At 37.3% G+C, this 20,041-nt stretch overlaps 2 protein-coding genes and 2 non-coding genes across 4 annotated transcripts; 2 read left to right on the top strand and 2 right to left on the bottom strand.

The window, feature by feature from the left end:
* Positions 1-1,414: 1,414 nt before the first annotated feature.
* On the top strand, positions 1,415-1,520 carry LOC132619259 (small nucleolar RNA R71). The gene has a single exon (XR_009574638.1). It is a non-coding gene; the product is annotated as a small nucleolar RNA R71 (small nucleolar RNA).
* Positions 1,521-10,103: 8,583 nt separating this feature from the next.
* On the top strand, positions 10,104-10,175 carry TRNAP-UGG (transfer RNA proline (anticodon UGG)). Its single transcript has one exon. It is a non-coding gene; the product is annotated as a tRNA-Pro (tRNA).
* A 356-nt stretch (positions 10,176-10,531) lies between these two features.
* Positions 10,532-13,046, bottom strand: LOC132610578 (uncharacterized). Its single transcript, XM_060324902.1, has 7 exons — positions 12,906-13,046; positions 12,076-12,337; positions 11,765-12,003; positions 11,489-11,692; positions 11,237-11,290; positions 11,013-11,120; positions 10,532-10,918 (listed from the first exon to the last, which is right to left on the bottom strand). The coding sequence occupies exons 1-7, from the start codon at positions 13,044-13,046 to the stop codon at positions 10,532-10,534; spliced, it is 1,395 nt and encodes a 464-aa protein (XP_060180885.1).
* A 4,571-nt stretch (positions 13,047-17,617) lies between these two features.
* LOC132610567 (uncharacterized) lies at positions 17,618-18,948 on the bottom strand. Its single transcript, XM_060324890.1, has 2 exons — positions 17,886-18,948; positions 17,618-17,841 (listed from the first exon to the last, which is right to left on the bottom strand). The coding sequence occupies exons 1-2, from the start codon at positions 18,946-18,948 to the stop codon at positions 17,618-17,620; spliced, it is 1,287 nt and encodes a 428-aa protein (XP_060180873.1).
* Between the last annotated feature and the right edge of the window lie 1,093 nt (positions 18,949-20,041).

The following is a 20,041-nucleotide window of genomic DNA, read 5'->3' as shown; positions in this document are numbered from 1 at the left end:
TGTTTGTATATAGAAAGGGGCATCAATTTAATACTCGCCCCATTATCACACAAAGCACGAGCAAAATCATGGTGCCTAAGAGAACAAGGAATGGTGAACGCCCCAGGATCTCCCTTTTTCTGAACAGTTGTAATTGAAATGATGGAACTCACAGTGTGAGTCAAACTCATGGTTTCATGTTGAACCATTTTCTTCTTGGTCAGCAGATCCTTCAAATATTTAGCTAAATCGGGTATCTCCTTGACAGCTTCCAAGAAGGGAAAATTTAGAGACAACTACTTCAACTGATCATAAAACTTCTCGAACTTAGCATCTTCCTTCTTCTTTACCAACCTCTGAGGAAAGGGAGGTTTAGATATGAAAAGCTGCATCAAAGGGCGGAGAGCCCCTTTTACAGTCTGCTTGCTTGTGTTATCATCTTCCTTCTTGTCAGTAGGATTCTCATCAATAATAATGGGTGCTTCAGACTGCACCTCATCCTCTTTATCTATCGGCTCAAGATCAATCACCTTCTTATCAGCCCCCTAGAGTATTTTACCACTCCTGGTAGTGATGGAAAACACACGGTCTACACCGCCTCCCCTATTCTTTGGATTTGGAATAGTGTCACTCGGAAGTCCTCCAATTTTAGGAGGGTGCTGCTCTCTAGAAATATCCCTCATCTGTGACTCAAGCTTCTGAATAGCTGTTGTATGGGAACCTATTGTTTCTGTCAGCCCAGATAAAGTCCTTTCAGACTTAGATTGATTGGCCAGAATCTTCTCAAGCATTGATTCATCCTTCGAACTACCTTGCTCTGTTGACTATCCTTTCGGTGGTATATAAGGATTAGAAATCTTGTTCCCTAAATTGCTACTGTTGTTGTAGCTCCCTTGGTTCGCACCACCATAATTATTGTTGTAGTTCCCAGAGTTGTTATAAGCACCTTGACCTTGCTGAGGTCTCTATTGATTCTGGTTCTGATAACCATCTTGGTAGTTTTGTCTTTGGTAACCCCTTTAAGATTTATTAACATAATTAGCATCTTCAACCTGCATAGGTGGCCCATCATGGAACGGACCATCTTGAGTATAGTACATTCCTTTTGGCAAAACTGTATCATCCTCACAAACATTTACCTTCTTGATCTGGGATTCATCAAACTTCTTCGTTAGCAAGGAAATATTTGTTGCAAGTTTTGCCAATGTTTGCTGGGTGTCTTGATTGTTCTTTACTGATCATAGCACTACCATATGGTACCACATCAGCATTGTTTGGGTGCCAAGCCTGATTATGAGTCGTCAACTTGTTAAGTATGTTGGTCACTCATCGATAAGATTTTTTCATGAAACAACCATTAACTGCATTATTAGCAACTGACTGCATCATTGGATCTAGCCCTCGGTAGAACTTCCCCATTAATATGTGTTCCGAAAAACCATGATTCGGGCTCTTCTGCAAATACTCTATGAATCTCTCCCAGGCTTCATATAGTTGTTCCCCCGGTCGCCGCTTAAATTCATAGATCTTGTCACGAATTTCAGCCTTCTCACTAGGGGGTTACCATTTTGTGAGAAAAGCAGTCACCATCTCCGCCAATGAAGAAATTGAATTTCGGGGCAGCTTCTCAAACCATGTTCTTGCCTCCCCAGTTAAGGAATATTTGAATAACCTTAACCGAATAGCAACTTGTGGAACGTTGTTCTGGATGTGATTAGCACACACATCCACAAAAATCTGCAAATGACGTTGAGGGTCATTCTCAGTCGAGTTTCGAAAGTATCCCTCAAGCTTCAACAACTGGTATAGAGAGGAGTCAATTTTCACGCTAGCAGCTACAACTCGAGGCTGAACAATAGCAGATGCATAGTCCTCCTCCGGAACAAGATCAGCGAAAATATTCACATCATCTGATTCATTCGCCTGATTGTTCAACTGATTCCCCTAGTTGCCAGCACGTTGATTTTGCTGATTCTGATTCATGTTCACCTGGTTTACACAGAATAGCAAACAAGCTGTGATGGAATTAGCAAAAGACTTCAATCAAAGCAAACACTATTTAGTAATTTCAAAACCGTATTCCCCGGCAACGGCGCCAAAATTTGATACGCTCAAATTACACCTATTAATGGTATAACGCGGACGTTGTCAAATATAGTAACCCAAAAATGTTGGGGTCGAATCCCACAGGGAATATGGTGCGAAAAGGTTGCTAAAGTCGTAGGATGCTAAGTCTAGGTCTAATTTTTTAATCCAATGATTTTGGTAATAGTTGGGTTTTCTATGACCAATTGCTATCTACTTGCTTAGGTGGATATATGGTAAAAGAAAGTAAGGTTGTGTCCCTGTTAGATAGAGTGTATGATCATGGGTATTGATCTCGATATACTTCTAATGGATCATTATATGAATGCACTTAATCTCTATATGAATCTCTACTATTTCCCAATAAATAAAGATTATCTCTTTCTATGATTTTCCCAAATATAAGAAAGTAACTATGAAGAACGATTAGTCATGCCAAGTAAATTCTTCTTATTCCTAAGTGAATTTATTAAACAAAGTTCAAAGCTTTGAGTCCTTGTTATTTATTCTTACCAACCCTAATTATTTTCCCAAATAAATCAAGGTTTATGGCTTTAATCAATGTTTGCAACCATTAATTATGAATGAAGAATGAAGAATGAAGAATAAATAACCCTAATAATCCATTATGTGTATATCAATCACAACCCAATCACACAACACCCATCATTGGCTTCACAACCCTAGTAAGGGAATTTAGCTACACAAGGCAAAGAACAAGAAATAAGAAATTGAAGAATTCATAATTGCTTACTTTGGAAGAAAAGAGGAATTGATAATACTTGATTTGATGTTCGAACCTTCAAAAACTAGAGAGTATTTTATGTTTTAAGTCAAAAATCAAAATATAATAACTGATCACTATTAAAACCCTACAATGACTATTTATAGGTTCTAAAAACGTGAAAGTTGCAGATTTGCACTTTGGTCCCCGTCGATACGACATACGGTCCGTAAAGTGAAATACGGACCGTAAACCAGTTTACGACCAGGTCTTCCTTCCAGTTTTGAGCAACTTCAATCTCTTGAGATATGGACCGTAAATTAGTTTATTGTCCGTAAACTGCCCAGTCGTGTTTCAACTTCCAAAACATTGACTTTCTGCTAGATGCTCGAATGGTTAAATAAGCTTTGAAATACGGACCGTAAAGTAGAATACGGTCCGTAAAAGTTATTCGTAAATCACCATTTTCTCAGCTTGCCTTTCTGGTTCTTCTTATTCTTTAATATGCCCATGGAATACGGGCGTGTTTAAGAATATGTTCCGTAAACTGAGTTTACGACCACTTCTGCACTTTCAACTGTTTTCATTCCAAATATGTTTTGTTACCTGAGAAACACTAAAAACACATTAAATAGACACCGACTTGCTTAAAAACAAGTAAAAATTCTCGTAAAAAGGCCTCGAATGTGCCATAAATGCCCCGTACATCATCCATGTAACAACGATGCCGGAGTAGATCATCGGTCATCGGCCTCTCACAATCACTCAAGTAAAAAAGTCGATCAATCATCGATACCGGATAATTACCAGCTATCGGCCATGCATCATGAATATGAGGGAATGTATGCAATGCACTTATCAATTATTCTGGAATTGAACATCGGACATCGACCTTCTCACAATCACTCAACTAATAGAGTTTATCAAACATCACCTTCATACATTGAATGATTCCGGAATGGATCTTTAGACATCGGCCTTTACAATCACACAAATAAGGAGTTTATCAAATATCAATTTACTCAATCAACGATACCGGATCATCACCGGGTATTGGCCATGCATCATGAATGTGTGAGAATGAGTGCAATGCGTACATCAAGTATCAACAAACAAGTTCAATATCACAAGTACCACGAAGGGCTACGTCATCAATGTATCATATCACAATACCATCAAGGGTATGCCAACAATATATCAATATTACTAGTACCAACAACGGGTACGTCAACAATATATCACAATGCAAATACCAACAACGGTATGTAAACCATATCTCTGTCATAATACTAACACAGATTCTGATATTTACCACTCCTCGTAGCATCAACCATAAAAATGGAATAATAAACACACATAACGGGGTGGCTAAACCCAACACATATCAGGACCCAACCTAAGGCAATATCCTACCCAACTTCATACCCGAAGGTTCGCATGCTGTCTCCGACATTATAATCTAAATATGTGATTCACTATACGAAGTCTCATTAAGGTAAACGATAACCTACCTGGACTGCCGAACCTCAACACCAACAAGTCACTCTTTTGCCATGCCCTTCCTTTGAAGCTCAGAACCAAAGTAGTCTAAGAATAATCGAATTCTAAATTAGAAATCATGGAGAATGATACTAATACTGCTATGATATCAATTAGGTCCATTTTAACCCTAGAAATTGGGGAAACGGGCCCACAAGGGTGAAACGAAAAATTCGCGGGTAAAATACAAAATTTAATCCTAGGTAATCATAACCCAATCATTAATTGTTGATTTAACTCAAGAATCGTCCCAAATCTGATTTCAAGTAAAAACCCACCAGATTGGATATAAACCCTAATTCGCCAAATCCGAAATTCAGCATTAAAAATGGAAGATATGGGCTTACGAAGCTTGCATTCATCACATTTTAACATCAATATTATCAATTTATCGATCATAATCCTAGGGAAAAGTCTCCTCAAACCCTCCGTTAAATTCCATTTCTAAGGGATTGAAAATAGAAGGGGAAAATCTAAGATTATTGTGATAAAAGAGGAGTAAAGGATTAGAGTTTTACCTCCAAGAGTTCCTTCAAGTTTTCTCCAAGAATAGCTTTCCCAAGCTCTAATATCGAGATATGAAATAATGAGGGCCTAAGACTCATTCAAGACTCATTTAATGGATTTAATTGCCCGTCACCCGCTACAGCGGTACCGTGACCGCTAAAGTGAGCACCAGACACCAGAACTTGGCCTAAGTTTTTCTTTTTGATCCAATTTTTTGACTAACTTCCGAGGCCATCTGCTCATATAGCAGATACCTAGTCCCATATAAAAACGCGTTACGAACGCGACTGTGGCCTCCCAATTCCCAACGTAGGTCTCATTGACCGAGTCAACCACCAATGCCTTAATTCCCAATTCCCATCCATGTCCCGAAATGTGTCCGAATGTATTGGGAATCGAACCAAATATACATACAGGTTCTAAACGACCATCCGGACCTCTCAGAAGTAATAGAATTCCGAAGAAGGTCCGCTTACCCAAAAGTCAATCTCGGGTAAACCCTTTTTCACTTCAAGTCTATATTTTCCCTAAAGTTACCCGAATCCAGTCTAGACACCTCGGGAATCGTGTCAACAGTCCCCTCGGGTCAAAAGGGAGCTAATCAATGCACGGGAGCGGGCGAAAGTGCAAAAAGAACTATAAGGACTAAACGGGTCATTACATGGCTGGACTTTAGGGTTTTGAGAAAATGGGGTCAAATCCCGAAATGAACTCTTAAATAGGGAACATCACTGAACATAACCGCTGTAGCAGTCTGAGAACCGCATCGGTGGCACCGCAAGGGTAGTATATCAACCGCTCTGGCGGTACCTTGGTCAATCAACTTTACCGCTTCGGCGATAAGCATGCTGCTACAACGCTGACGCTGTAGCGGCATACTAGCTGTTGCGACGGTCCTACTGGCTGGTGGCCCAAATTTTAATAATCTCACGCAATGCGTACGATGGGTTTAATCAAGTTAGCGATTTCCAAAAGCATGACTGAGTCGAAGACATATTAGAGAGTCGACGTTGCGAGTTTTCTCGAATTACAAAGTAGCGATGAAATGGGTCATTACATTAGATAACAATTGAACAACCATTCGCCCTCGAACGGCATGGGAACGAATAGGCAAGGACTGCTAACATATTTCGCAGCCAGGATCATAAGTCGTACACCCATACCTTCGTATCTAGAGCATAATGGAAAGAAATAGAACGAATAACGTAGCCTTGTGACTTGGCGTAATCAAACATAACTCAACAGAAAATCAACCAATTTATACTAGATCATTTTCGGTAGTGTACCCAACACTATACTCATGATTACTGTCACACCCTAACAATAGTAGGGCATGACGGGCACCTGAATCTCATCAGAGTCGAGCGAACCCTCAGACATTCACTCTATCAAACCTGTCATTTCAAAAACTTTTAAGAACATAAAACTTTTCCAAATAAAAATCATTATATTTATAACGATTATGAAAACTATCAATCAAATAATTACTTTAAACCAATTGAAATCATCTAAAATACATACTCTTTTAAAATCCACAATTGAGTCAACTGATGTCACTTTGTCGACATCTCGACAAATATACCACAGGACACTGTCTGCAGAAGTCTCTAAGAAGTAAACTGAACATTATGAGTCAGGAAAGGGCCCTGACATACCCATAATCATACATGTCTATACATGACTCATCACAGCTCCAGAATAAGGTGGAACTTGCCAATCCCAGTTGACGTCCGAACATCCTAGCTATGCACTTAACCTGCCAAACAATCTGGGGCTACGGGCATGAACGCAGCGTCCCCAGGAAAAAGGACGTCAGTACGGACAATATACTGAGTATGTAAGGTGGTAACAAATCATAATCATAATTTGACTTAGGAGAGATGAAATCACAATCTAACTCAATACATGCAGCCTTCGCTGGAAGTAACATAAATATGCACACGAAGTCTCAAAACAATCTCTAAGTAAATAATGCAATCCAACACACATGCCGCTTCCGACATGTTAACAGACTGGTCCCTTCGGACAGCCGCTTCCGGCTAGTATCACAATAGTCCCTTCGGACGGTCGCTTCCGGCATAACAATAATGGCCCCTTCGGGCAGCCGCTTCCGACTAGCTAGGGTGGCCCCTTCGGGCAGCCGTTTCCGGCTTAATATCACCATCATATTAATGCAAACTCAATCAATAAATATCAATTTCAATTCAAATCATAAGTCATTAATCAATTCATCACAATCCAGTTATTAGCCTTAGTCTTTCATAAGAAGTTATCAAATTTATATCTCACTAGACTTAGGAGGACATACTTCCACGTTTGAGGGTAGAATTGTAATGAAATTCTTACAACTTGTATGCTACTCAATTTCATCTTATTGCCCTACCCAAAGAATAAATGATCATATCAATACAAAGGTATGATACTATGGAATGTAAACATAAATCGTAAATGAAATGATGTAGTGAAATCTCGCTCCCCCTGCAGAGTGGTTTTGAAAATCAAACTTTATGTTTCCTTTGGTATAAAACGCATTTCCTCGAAATCATTAGTAAAACCATATACACAATTCAACTTGGCACCTTATGGGTGTTCCTTTTGGAACAGAATAGGAGCACAATATTAATAAGCCATCACAAGAAACATTTAGACCTTACTCATCTAAGAATGGAATCATATGGAGTACATATAGAATGAATAACAACAAGAATCATGCCAAAGAAAGAAAGGTTTGCCTTACATACCTTACGTCTTCCAAGAAACTCAACCACAAACTTTCCACAATTAATATGCCAAACTTATAATCAATGGAATACATATATGACTTTAGATGGCTTTCGTATATCGTGTATATCAATTGATAACTTGATCCTAAAATGAAACGGGCAGCATCTCCCCTATATATGTAGTATCTCCATCTCTCAATTCTATATATCACAACAATAGCCCAAACAGCAAAATAAATCTCAACAACACAGCATATATATCCATAATGACTTCATAATACTTTATAACGAGCGACAAGCTGGAATTAGGAACTGTACAACCCATATCACCTTTTGTATGTTCCTTTCTTAACTTAATAATATTCTCAACATGATAAGGAAGTCATTTACTACCAATTCTAACCTTATATCATATGATTATAATAAGAAAACAGCTCACAAACTCAACTCTTTCCAAATGACGATTCTATTCACAAGTTCGTGTTTGTTTCATCAATTCCCACAAATTAGCTATGAACTGGACGAACATAAATATATTTAGTAGAGGAGATTTATTACCTTATATACCAAGAACTACTCTTCTTCAACCTTACTTCCACTACTAGAAATTTGGTCTATGGTAACGGTGCCGTTACCGTTGCAGTAGCTTGTTTTTCCGTTGGTATATTGATACTGCAACGGTTTTAGGTACTGTTACAACAACTTGCGTTACAATTGGTCTATTATGACGGTTAATTGTGACGGTTTTCAAAACTGTTGCAATAGATTATCCTATTGCAACGGTTTGCTCTTCACGATCATTGCAACGGTTATGTCTCTACGGGAACAGATATGAACTGTTGCAATATAGATTTTTGCATCGGTTATTCAACGCTATTGCAACGCTCATTTCTGACTATTCAACTACTGCTTCTTCCTATTGCAACGTTCGTTATAGAGCTAATGCAACAGCTATTTAATATTGCAACGATTATTTTTAGGATTATTGAAACAATTATTATAATTCTACTGCAACGGTTATTGTAGGTCTACCGCAACACATATTATGGGGCTACCGTGACAGTTATTGTGGTGCTACTGCAATGAGTATTATGATGCTACTGCAACAGATATTATGGTGCTACTGCAACAGACTATAGAGGGTTAACACAATATAGACCACACATATATCCGATATCACTAAAATAATAATTCAAGATCCGACATCACAACGAAATAATAATTCAAGATCCAACATCATACCAAAATAATAATCTAAGATCCGACATCATATATACCAAAATAATAATTCAAGATCCGACGTCATACCAAAATACTAATACAAGATCCAACATCGATCATACCAAAATACTAATAGAAGATCCAACATCGATCATACCAAAATAATAATCCAAGAGGTCAAGTAATATACATAAAAGCAAAATATCAAGATAATGTTTGACCATTCAAGAGGTGGAACACACAAGTCTTCAATTTTCCCAAAAATTAACCCAATCCTCCTTAGTCAATCATGTATCTTCACTTCTTTCATGCCCTTGTTCATCAATTTCACCACCTATAAAAAAATGATAAGGAAAAATGATTTAGAAAAGCTTTCATAAAAGAATTTAATCTCTACAATGCATACATACTAATGATGACAAGACTAGAAATGAATATACTCTTAGTCATATTCAAAGGTATTAGTGTTCACTTGATCGACAACCTTATTCAAACACACACCCTAATGTACTGGACAGCCATATCTCTGGTATAATCAAAGATTGCAAAATTACAGAATGGATGATATATGAATATTTCTCCGCTCAGCCAGCAGCCGCAGCAGCCGCAGCCAGCAGCCACAGCAGCAGCAGCAGCCAGCAGCCGCAACAGCTGTAGCCATCAGCAGCTGGCCAGCAGCAGCAACACCAGCCAAACAAGCTGTTTGTGGCCAGCAGCAGCAACACCAGCTAATAAAGGAGGGAGTGATAGGCATATTATCATAGTTAGTAGTTATTCTAACAACAACACATAGAATCGAAAACTTTAAGATGCGCAAATAGTACTACACTATTCAGGTTAGACCAAATAATACATGCCATTCTTCTTAAACATAATATTAAAAACATGATGACTATTCAGATACTTAAAAACACTGAACTATCAAGAAAATCAGTTAAATTCATTTATAGCAGATCTTATATGAGGTCCCCTTTAAACATGTACTATTTTACTCGAATATACAAATAGGTATGCACATAGTTATAAACAGGGCACGTAACATACATATACACTGAAACATGATTCGAATGAGAGGCGAGTTGGATAACAGTATCTCAGAATTTAAGTGCAAGGCATAACTTTTTCTTTCCTTCACTTTCCTTTTGTCAATACCTTCATCTCAACCTTTCAGCCTTAAAAAATGAAAAGAAAAGGGGACCCCCAAGACACCAGAGAATGCTCATCAGTCATTCCTCCTAGAAAATTAATTCATAAAATGGTACAAACTCCAGAAAACTGAGATGAAACTTCCAACTATTATTTAGATTGGGGTACCAACGAAAGCAGGGCATTTGGTCTAGTGGTATGATTCTCGCTTTGGGTGCGAGAGGTCCCGAGTTCGATTCTCGAAATGCCCCTAGTTAATACAAGTTTTTACTTCAATTTTACTACTTGCAACTTGCAGCTCTAATCCTTCACTCTATATTCAAATTAAGCAGGCCATTAATTGCTAACCTAATTCGATTGGCTAGGGATCTCTAATAAAATACACTTCATATTTCCTTTTCTACAGTTTTGGAATTATAAAGAAAATGCTATAATTTATCCTTTTTAGTTTGCAGGATATATATACAGCAACACACAGATGTGCATGCAACTTATCAACAACTTTTTTTTCAAAGTTTTAGTTTAATTTTACCATGTTCATTGTATAGCCATTTGTAGAACCAATTTAAGTTAGCTATATCGCAACAGAGAAGAAGTGAGACTAACCTTAATTGTTGCTATCTACTTGTGGGGCAGACGTAGCTTCTCCCGGTGAAGGAGCACACAATGCTGCTAGCATGTCTGGACTAATTAATCCTTCACGTTGGAGTTTTTCAATAACTTTTGCAGTAATGTCTGCAGTAACTTCTGCTCGCATAGTTCTCTTTTGTTCCTCCATTTTTTGGATCCTTTCTTGCATTTCTTGCACTACATCATTTGTGGCATTTGAAGTTGGTTCAAAAGTTCCAGCTTTTCCTTTCAAAGAAGTCTTTGTAACCCCCCGTCCATATAGTCTTAGACGTCCCGGATGTTCTGGACCCATAACGGCTGAGTATGCATCAACAGGCTGACTACCATCTGCGCTTAGTTGTGTTTCAATTTCCTCCATTTCAGCCTAACAAAGAAAATCCAACAACCGCACTCAAGCAAACAAAACTAACAATAAATAATAGATTTCAATAAAAACTTGCAATACATAATATACATACAATTTTACTAGTTGTGTCTTCATTTGACTCCTTGTACAAGCGCCCGGGTTTCCTTGCTCTTGTTTCCACAAAGATCTCCTTAAGTGATACATTTCCCTTGGTATTTTCCTAGTCACATCAAAATGGATATAAAAAATCGCTTAAAATGACAGGTTAAGACTTAATTAAAAAAATAAGAGAACACACCAATTATTGCGGACTAAAGCAAAACTTTTTTTGCCGACTGTGTGCGGATTCAACAACTTCTTCCGATTTTCAGCATTTGTTTTAGACATTTTCTGCAACAAAGACAAGAAGATAAGAAGAGGAATTACAAGAAAAAAGAAAGCGGTAGCAGTATCGATACTGCAGCAGAGAAGAGAAAGGAAAAAAAAAACCTACAATGACAGCCATATCGCAGCAACGAAAGAGAAGACAGAGAGACAGGAGGACACTTGCACCAGAGAAGACAAATGTATTCTAAAAATATATTTTACCTGGAATTTCTCAGACTTCCAATATTCTAGGAGCTCTTTAAATTGACATTCTGGAATATGACCTGGCCTTTTTTCCATTATTATTTCATCAGTAACTTTTGGTTTGTAGCAAAGTTTCTTCAAGTCACTTTTATGCCTTCTCCAAGCAGCATGAATTGCATTCAAAGTCCACTTTTTGCCAGCTTCAGGAATATCATATTTCTCCTACAATTTTGTGTCATTTTGTTAGCATAAACAATACTTTTAACAGATACTTAAATATTGGAAACTTCAAACCTTGGTATATATCAATAAATCATCTTTTGTGTCCATTTTCCTCCAATCAAGTATATCAAATGGGCAAAGGGTCACAGTCCTCGCTAATGTACCGAGGAAGATACCAAACTCTATTACAACATCTTCAGTAGGACCAATAGGTTGATTGAGCCTATTCAGTAGGATCAATTTACGCTCATGTCGGCTATGCACACTATGCATTTGCGTTTTGCCTCTTTTTCTTTTCTGAGTCGAAGGGCCTAAAGTTAAAAGAAAATGTAAGAAATTAGAAGTCATGTATGAATTTAATAAGTTCATAAGCTATGTGTTACCTTCTTCACATTGTTCATTTGTGGGAGGAATTGTAGAATCCATTTGCATTTCGTTCTCGACGGGCTGTTGCTCCTCGACGGGTTGTTGCTCCGCGACGGGCTGTTGCTCCTCTACATGTTGCTCTTCTACAAGTTGCTCATTTTGGTTAGCTTGTGGTGCTACTGGCTGCTGTTCTCCAATTAATTCTAGCAGATGATCTCTCTCTGACCTTATAGCTTGAACAGTTTCGTTTGTGGTTAATAATTGCCGTTTTTTATTTGCCTAGGATGACAATGAACCAGGTTTAGCATATGCTCTGGTTTGAGCTCTTTTGCTTCTTGTTGAAGGCCCTTGTTGATTCATGACTATCCAGATCTGTGTAAATCTAAGACTGAACAAGTGAGAAAATCTGGTGGACAAAAATAATAAGCATGATACATATTATTAAAAATATGATATAACACATGATGAAGATGTTGAAGATCATGATAAGATCACTGATCATGATAAGGTTACTTAGGATAAGTAGAATCTTATTATTATTATTATTGTTAAGTAGTTGTGATAAGCTTAAGTATTAGAGTTTAGTTAAGTGTATAACTTTATCATAGACTAGTTTCCTTCATGCATTAGAAGTGTGCTATACGAGTGGTGCATGTGTATAAATACACTACCACTGCATCTGTAAGTATTATCAGTGAATACAAAGCATTTCTGCATAGCCTCAGATTTCTCATGGAATCAGAGCTTTAACATCTTCTTCCGCTACTGAAAATCTCTGGTTATTAAAACTCAGTCCCCAAAAAAAATGGCATCAACTCCTAACACTCTTTCAGCCTCTTCTTTGCACCATCTCATTACCTGATGTGTTGCTGAGAAGTTGGATTTCTGGTACTCTATCAGAAGAAACCATGAGCCAATGTTTCCAGTCTAAGGTGATCACAACACCAACATCTAGATACCATGCTATATCCCATTCTCCAAATAACATAATTTAGTATTCATATTTGTTTATCTATCCCTTGGTATCGTGTCTTCATATTTGTTTATCTATCTCTATTTGCTGCTTATGAGGCTTGATATTATCCAATATGTATTGAGCTAAATCTTCATATAAACATCCCTTTAGTTTCTGTTTTTTCCATTTGCCATGCCACATTCTGCTATTGATATCCTCATTACACCAAAAGTCAGGTGGTGTTACAAAATATAGATCCCCTAGTCCTATCTAATTATCAAATGAAAAACATAAGCCAATGTTTCCAGTCTAAGGTGATCACAACACCAACATCTAGATGCCATGCTATATCCCTAGTGATGTTTGGCAGTTCATGCAGAATCCCAACTCTGTGCACTTTTAGGCTGTCAAGAGGATACTAAGATATGTACAAGTGCAGAGGCTGAATATAGAGCCTTAGCTGCTACAGCAGCTGAACTCACATGGATAACTTATATTTTTGCAGGATATTGGAATCTACCTCAAGTCTGCTCCTACACTGTTCTAAGAAGCCCAAACACGGATGTGGGATCAAGCATGGTTCTAAGAAGACATATAGAATAATCAAGACAGACTTAACCACAGAGTTTTAAGCCATTTCAAACAAGTTCTAAACTTTTCAAACACAACTTAAAGACAGGTCAGTAGGATTAACAAGCATTCCAGGTTTCAATCAAGGTTTGCTGTAATTAGCTTTAGTCATTTTTAGTTTTTCAAAATCACCTCAGCATATAGCAAGTTTGACAGACTAACAGTAGAGTCTCTAGGACACCATAAACTTGTTCTATTTCCAGAACTTGCACAAAAAAAAAAAAACACATATACAAGTAGGAACCTATGGGATCATAATGAGTGCATGAATGCTACCCTAAGCTAGGAATGAAATGCCAAGTGTAACATGGTTCAACAGTTTGCAAGGAGGAAAAATGTATGTGAGACAATTCAAATTTCCTAAGCAAAAGAAGGGGGGGGGGGGGGGAGGGGTGCATCACAAAAGCAAGTATCACTCTTAACCTTTTAAGAAGCCTTAGTTCCTAGTTTAGATTCCCTATACCTAGTTCAATAGGTGATTATATTAGGTAAAGAGAACCAAGTAGTCCATAAACAATACAAGTGCAAAATACAAGATACAGGTGACCAAACAACATGAATATTGCAAATAAATAACCAACATGAGACAGGACAGATGGTCTGTAAGTCACAAACAAATCAGAGGTGCAAATGAACTTCAAGTAGGAAGAATGACAAGTTTCAAGAATTCGAAAAGGGAAAACTGAGACAAAATGGTTCATGGCACTATTTTGTGTGCAGGAGATGGTTCAGCGGACAAGACTTGATTTAGACAAATAGATAAGACTAGGTAACTAAACATTATTAGTAAATCAAGTAAAAATATGATCACCTAAGCATGGTGCCAGTTATAAACTATAAGCAATATCAGTGTAAGACACAATGGCAGCTAATATGGACACTATAATCAGGTTGCAAACAGGACGCAGGGAAGGAACAGGATAAAATCACCAACAACACTAATCCTTTGGTCAAGAACATAAGCCCTTCCCTTACAACCTTGAAATCAAATGACAAAGGTAAGAAGTTAAAGCACATTTTAGAAATTCTTAGCATCAGTAGGCTCTATTTTGTCTCTGATTTTAAGACTTAGGGTGAAACAATTAGAGCTACAAGTTCCAAAGTGTCTTATGGCCACAATTGAGTATCCTAGGGTCAAAACAGGTTCATTTTGCAACTTTTAATCCTCAAGGCCATGCATTGGCTAGTTACAGTCTCAATCTACACAAAACAAGTTCTATGGAGTGTCAAATTATAAATTGAAGCAAATAATAACATTAAGAGGCCATTATCACCTAAAATGGATCAAAATAGTCCTCAAACAACACCTAGGTGAACACAGTTTTGTCTTGATAGTTGATTTCAATGCAAGTTTCCAAGAATAAGTAAGTATATTAGTCAGAAAATAGCAAGGCAATGTACTGGTTTTGTTGGACAGAACTTGTAACTAGAAATGCCAAGATTTTGTGATGATTCTATGAATGAGGAATATGCTCAATACATAAATCGAGAGTAGCTTGGCATGAAGTTTCAGTCAACAGAAGATAAAAACATGAAAAAGTTCAAAGGTCAAATTAAAGATAGACCAAATATTTTGAAGTCCAACATAATTATAACAAAGGAAAATTAAAGGAAAAAATCTCTGCGCATCTATTTACGCAGAAGAAAAGAGATATCGTTTATCAATAACATGATAACAAAGTTTTGCTTCTTGTTCTTAGATTTGAAGGAAAATACCTAAGAGATAGAGTGAAAGACCAGAACCTGAATTTTTGTTGGTCTCCTGTGAAGTTAAAGATTCCTCAGAGATATTGCAGAAATATGGATACTGCATATGAATATAAGAAAAAAAGACTTAATAAGTTTCTCATCAATAAAAATCTCAAAATGAATATACGAAAGAAAGATAACATAATGTATCATACAGTGTGTGCACTAATTTAGAGACAAACATGAAGGTAAGCACATTAACAGAAAGAGAATAACAGATAGTAAACGGAGTCCACTTTTCAATTCACATCATTATAAAAGGGAATTTATTATTCACTACCAAAATTGATGAAGGGTATATATTTGTACAAGTTCAAAAGATCCTTTGTCAATCATCAGGCTCCATCCAATCCCAATCGGTATCATCGAAGTCAGCCTCCTCTTCCGATGTTTCCATAGATACATCTTGTGAATGTTGTGCAAGGGAAGACATATCAATGATATCAACAGGGAGATCTTCTCTCGACCATCTGACATCGACATCGAGTAATCTTTCTGATGAGCCAATGTCATCATTAGGCTCCCACCAAAATGTTTCTTCAATATTAGGACAATTCTCTTCCTCCAATTCATACAAATCAACCGGGACTTTATTTCTTGCATAATAAACCCCTTTCTCAATTGGATCCTCCACATAAAAAACTTGATGCACTTGAGATGCTAGTACAAAAGGGTCGTCAGTGCTGCATTTTTTATTGAAGTATACCCGAGTCAACCCATAGCCATCGACTTCATTATGAAACCAATCACATCTAAATAGTACAACACTAAAAAAACCCCAATAATCAATCTCAATGATATCTTGAATAACTCCATAATAGGCAACCATTCCATCAACGGGATTTTGGTCTCTGGCACTAGCAAAGCTATCAGTTGTTGCTGACAAACTCACTCCACTATTTTGACTCTTGCATGAGGCATCCCGTTTCATCGTATGAAATCGGTATCCATTGATGAAATATCCAGTATATCTTCTGGCCACTACATTAGGCCCATAAGATAGCCATATTATATGATTGGGCACTTTAACTGTTTTAACTTTCTCTTTTAACCAATCACCAAATTCTCGACTATGAATTCGTGCTTTTGCCGATGCATTTCGTCTACCACGTTTATCAATTATACTCTTATGTTCCCTGCAAGCATGTATGTTATATTAATCATTAGGTATATAAAAATGAAATTTATAACACATTATCATAATAAATAAAGTTCAAAATTCATATGACTATTTTTTCTTACTTGATACACGTCTCTACTTGTTCATCTCCAGTATTGAACAAAGCATACCGATGTGTTTCAACCCACTGATGACTATCCATGTCAAATGTCTTGCCTTTCCTTTTCTTCTTACTTCCAATTGGATGGCCTGTCTTAGGAAATATATGTGAAAAATCATTTCCCTTTGTTTGAACATCTTCATCCTCAGTCTGATACCTACTAAATCTTGTCTTCACCCCATCATGTAGGTATCTTGAACAAAAGGTCAAACACTCTTCGGCCAGAAAACTCTCCGCTATTGATCCTTCTGGATTGGATCGATTCCGAACGAACCCCTTGTACTTACACATGTTTCTCTCATTAGGATACATCCAACGCAAATGAACCGGACCCCCAATCTTAATTTCATCTACTAAATGGATAGGCAAATGTGTCATTATATCAAAAAAGGTTGGAGGAAAAATCTTTTCAAGGTCACATACTATATCTATGATTTCAGCCTTCATTTTATCAAGATCTCTTCTTCTTATAACCTTACTACATATGGTTCTAAAATAATTCCCCAACCTAATCAAGGCCAAAGACACATTCTTGGGTAACACTTTTCTAACCGCAACCTGAAGCAAGTACTGCATTATGAAATAAGCATCATGGCTCTTATATCCCGATACTTTCAGCTCCTCCATTTGCACACGACGTGATATATTAGAGGCACACCCTTTTGGTAATTTGACATTTTTTAAAACAGTGCAAAACAACCTTTTCTCCTCTGGTTTCATAGAGAAACAAGCTTTAGCCAGATGAATTTTACCATTCTTATCATCTTTAAATGGTTGAAGCTCCTTGCGTATCCCCATCTCGTGCAAGTCATAGCGAGAATTTACATGATCTTTGGACTTTCCAGGTACATCTAACAAAGTCCCAAGCAAACTATCACATATATTCTTCTCTATGTGCATCACGACAAGATTGTGCCTCAATTTGTTATATGCCCAATATGGCAATTAAAAAAATATGGATCTTTTCTTCCATGGACCATCACTCTTCCGAGCCCTTTTCTTTCGGCCCTTCCCAAAGACATTATTGAATTCACGTAGCTCTTCAAGCACTTCTATGCGTGATAAGGGAGTAGGTACAGCTTTATGCTCCTCTTTACCATCAAATGATTTCTTATCTCTTCGGAATGGATGATCAGGAGGAAAAAATGCTCGATGACCCAAGTAAACATCTTACAACTATGTTTGAGATATTGAGAGCAAGTATCATAATTACAGGTGGGGCATGCCCATTTCCCCTTGGTGCTCCATCCGGAAAGCATTGCTAGTGCTGGAAAATCACTAACTGTCCACAATAAAGCTGCACGCATTAGAAATGTTTGGTTAGTTTCAGCATCATATGTTTCCACTCCCATTTCCCATAGTTCCTTCAACTCTGCAATTAGCGGTTGTAGGAACACATCTATATCGTTTCCAGGAGACGATGGACCTGGAATGATCATTGACAACATTATATACTCCGGCTTCATGCAAATCCATGGTGGAAAATTATAGTTCATTAACATAACTGGCCATGTACTATGGGAAATGCTCATGGTTCGGAATGGATTGAAACCATCACTTGAAAGACCCAATCGAACATTACGAGGATCTTTAGAGAAATCCGGGTGCAATGAATCAAAATTCTTCCAAGCATCCCCATCAGCAGGATGTCTTAAATTCCCATCTTTGGGTCGTTCAGTAGCATGCCATCTCATGGCTACTGATGTTTCAGAACACATAAATATCCTCTGAAGCCTAGGCTTTAAAGGGAAGTACCTTAAAACCTTTGCTGGGATTTTAGTGTTCTTATTAGTCACATCATCACGAACATTCTTCCATCTAGAAGAACCACACACAGAGCAATTATCTATCTTCGCATTGTCATTCCAAAATAGCATACAGTCGTTAGGGCATGCATGAATTTTCTCATAACCAAGACCCAAATCTTTTATCACCTTTTTTGCCTTGTTGAAAGACTCGGGTAGCTGAGCAAATGGAAATGCCTCTTTTATCAAGTCTAATAAGTCTGAAAAGGCTACATTACTCAACCCATGAATGCATTTAAACAAGTACAACCGAATGGTGAAACTCAACTTAGAAAAATTCTTACACCCTGGGTACAACTCTTGTTTCCCTTCGTCAACTAATTTGAAAAATCTCTTTGCATCTTCAGATGGTCCCTCTCTCACTCCTTCATGAAGCAGATCACCTTCTACATTCCTAAAAGTATCATAAAGTAGTCCATCGATATCATCATGCATGTCGGAAGTTTCATCATCATTGGTTGGATGCGGCATATTTGTTGAAGAAAATCCTTCTCCATGGAAAACCCATTTGGTGTATCCATTAACAAATCCATAACCAAACAAGTGATTCTCCACCACCGTTCGAGTATGCCAATACCGATTAAAACACCTTTTACAAGGGCATAGTATTTAATTTCCTTGAGAAGCTCGTTCAAATGCCTTATCAAGAAAATACTTCACTCCACGATCATACTCATTGGTGGATCTTCGGAGATCCATCCAACTTTTATCTATAGTATCCATTGAATATCCTACGTGACACGAGCATAACATCAAAATAAAAATTCAAATAGCAAATTTCAACAGAAATGCATACAAAAAGAGAAAAGTATCACTTTTCCCCATCAACCCAATGTTTTGCTTTGAAGAATGATCCAAGAAAAAAGAATAATTCCATGGTTAGACTACATAGAGATCACATTTTTATCAAATCCACAAACAAATGCAAATGATTTTTTTCCCATATGATAAATATGTGATTTTTTGGTGGTCGATGATGGCAAAGTAAGATGAAGAAGAAGATAAAATAAAAATTAAAAAGGAAATGCTTAATTAGATTACCCTCCTCACAAAAAAAAAAAAAAGGTTGCCCTCCTCACGCGCTTCAACTAAGTGCAACACACACATTATACCAACTCAGCAAAAAGTATTCAATAGGTACAGGTTTTGAAGAGTTCGAGTGTCAAATTGAAACAAGCTTAGGTTTAGGTGGCCATGAGGAATTTGTGGACAAGTTTAGGGGGCAGTTTATGACTTTTGCCTTAAAAATAAGGAAATTGGGCCACTTTTATTTACAACTGAAGCTACCTAGTCAAGAAAAACATACTGTCCAATATAAGTGACACAACTAAAGTGTTTCAAACATCAAACTGATTAACAGATATATCATGAGCACAAAAATTTAGTACTTCAGTTGTTGCAATGTACAACTCAAACAATTTGAACAAAACAATTTAAATCCACTTTGAATTACCCCACATTTACTTCGACATGTCTCCTAATATTGCTCGGTTACTCAGACTTCACGGGCGAATAGATTTCCCTATCAGATATTTATCATATCCAGAAACTAAAATCCACAAAC

Source organism: Lycium barbarum, chromosome 1, assembly GCF_019175385.1.
Source record: "Lycium barbarum isolate Lr01 chromosome 1, ASM1917538v2, whole genome shotgun sequence".
Classification (NCBI taxonomy): Eukaryota; Viridiplantae; Streptophyta; class Magnoliopsida; order Solanales; family Solanaceae; genus Lycium; species Lycium barbarum.
The sequence above is the reverse complement of the archived record's forward strand: the minus strand, read 5'-3'. Positions and strand labels throughout refer to the sequence as shown.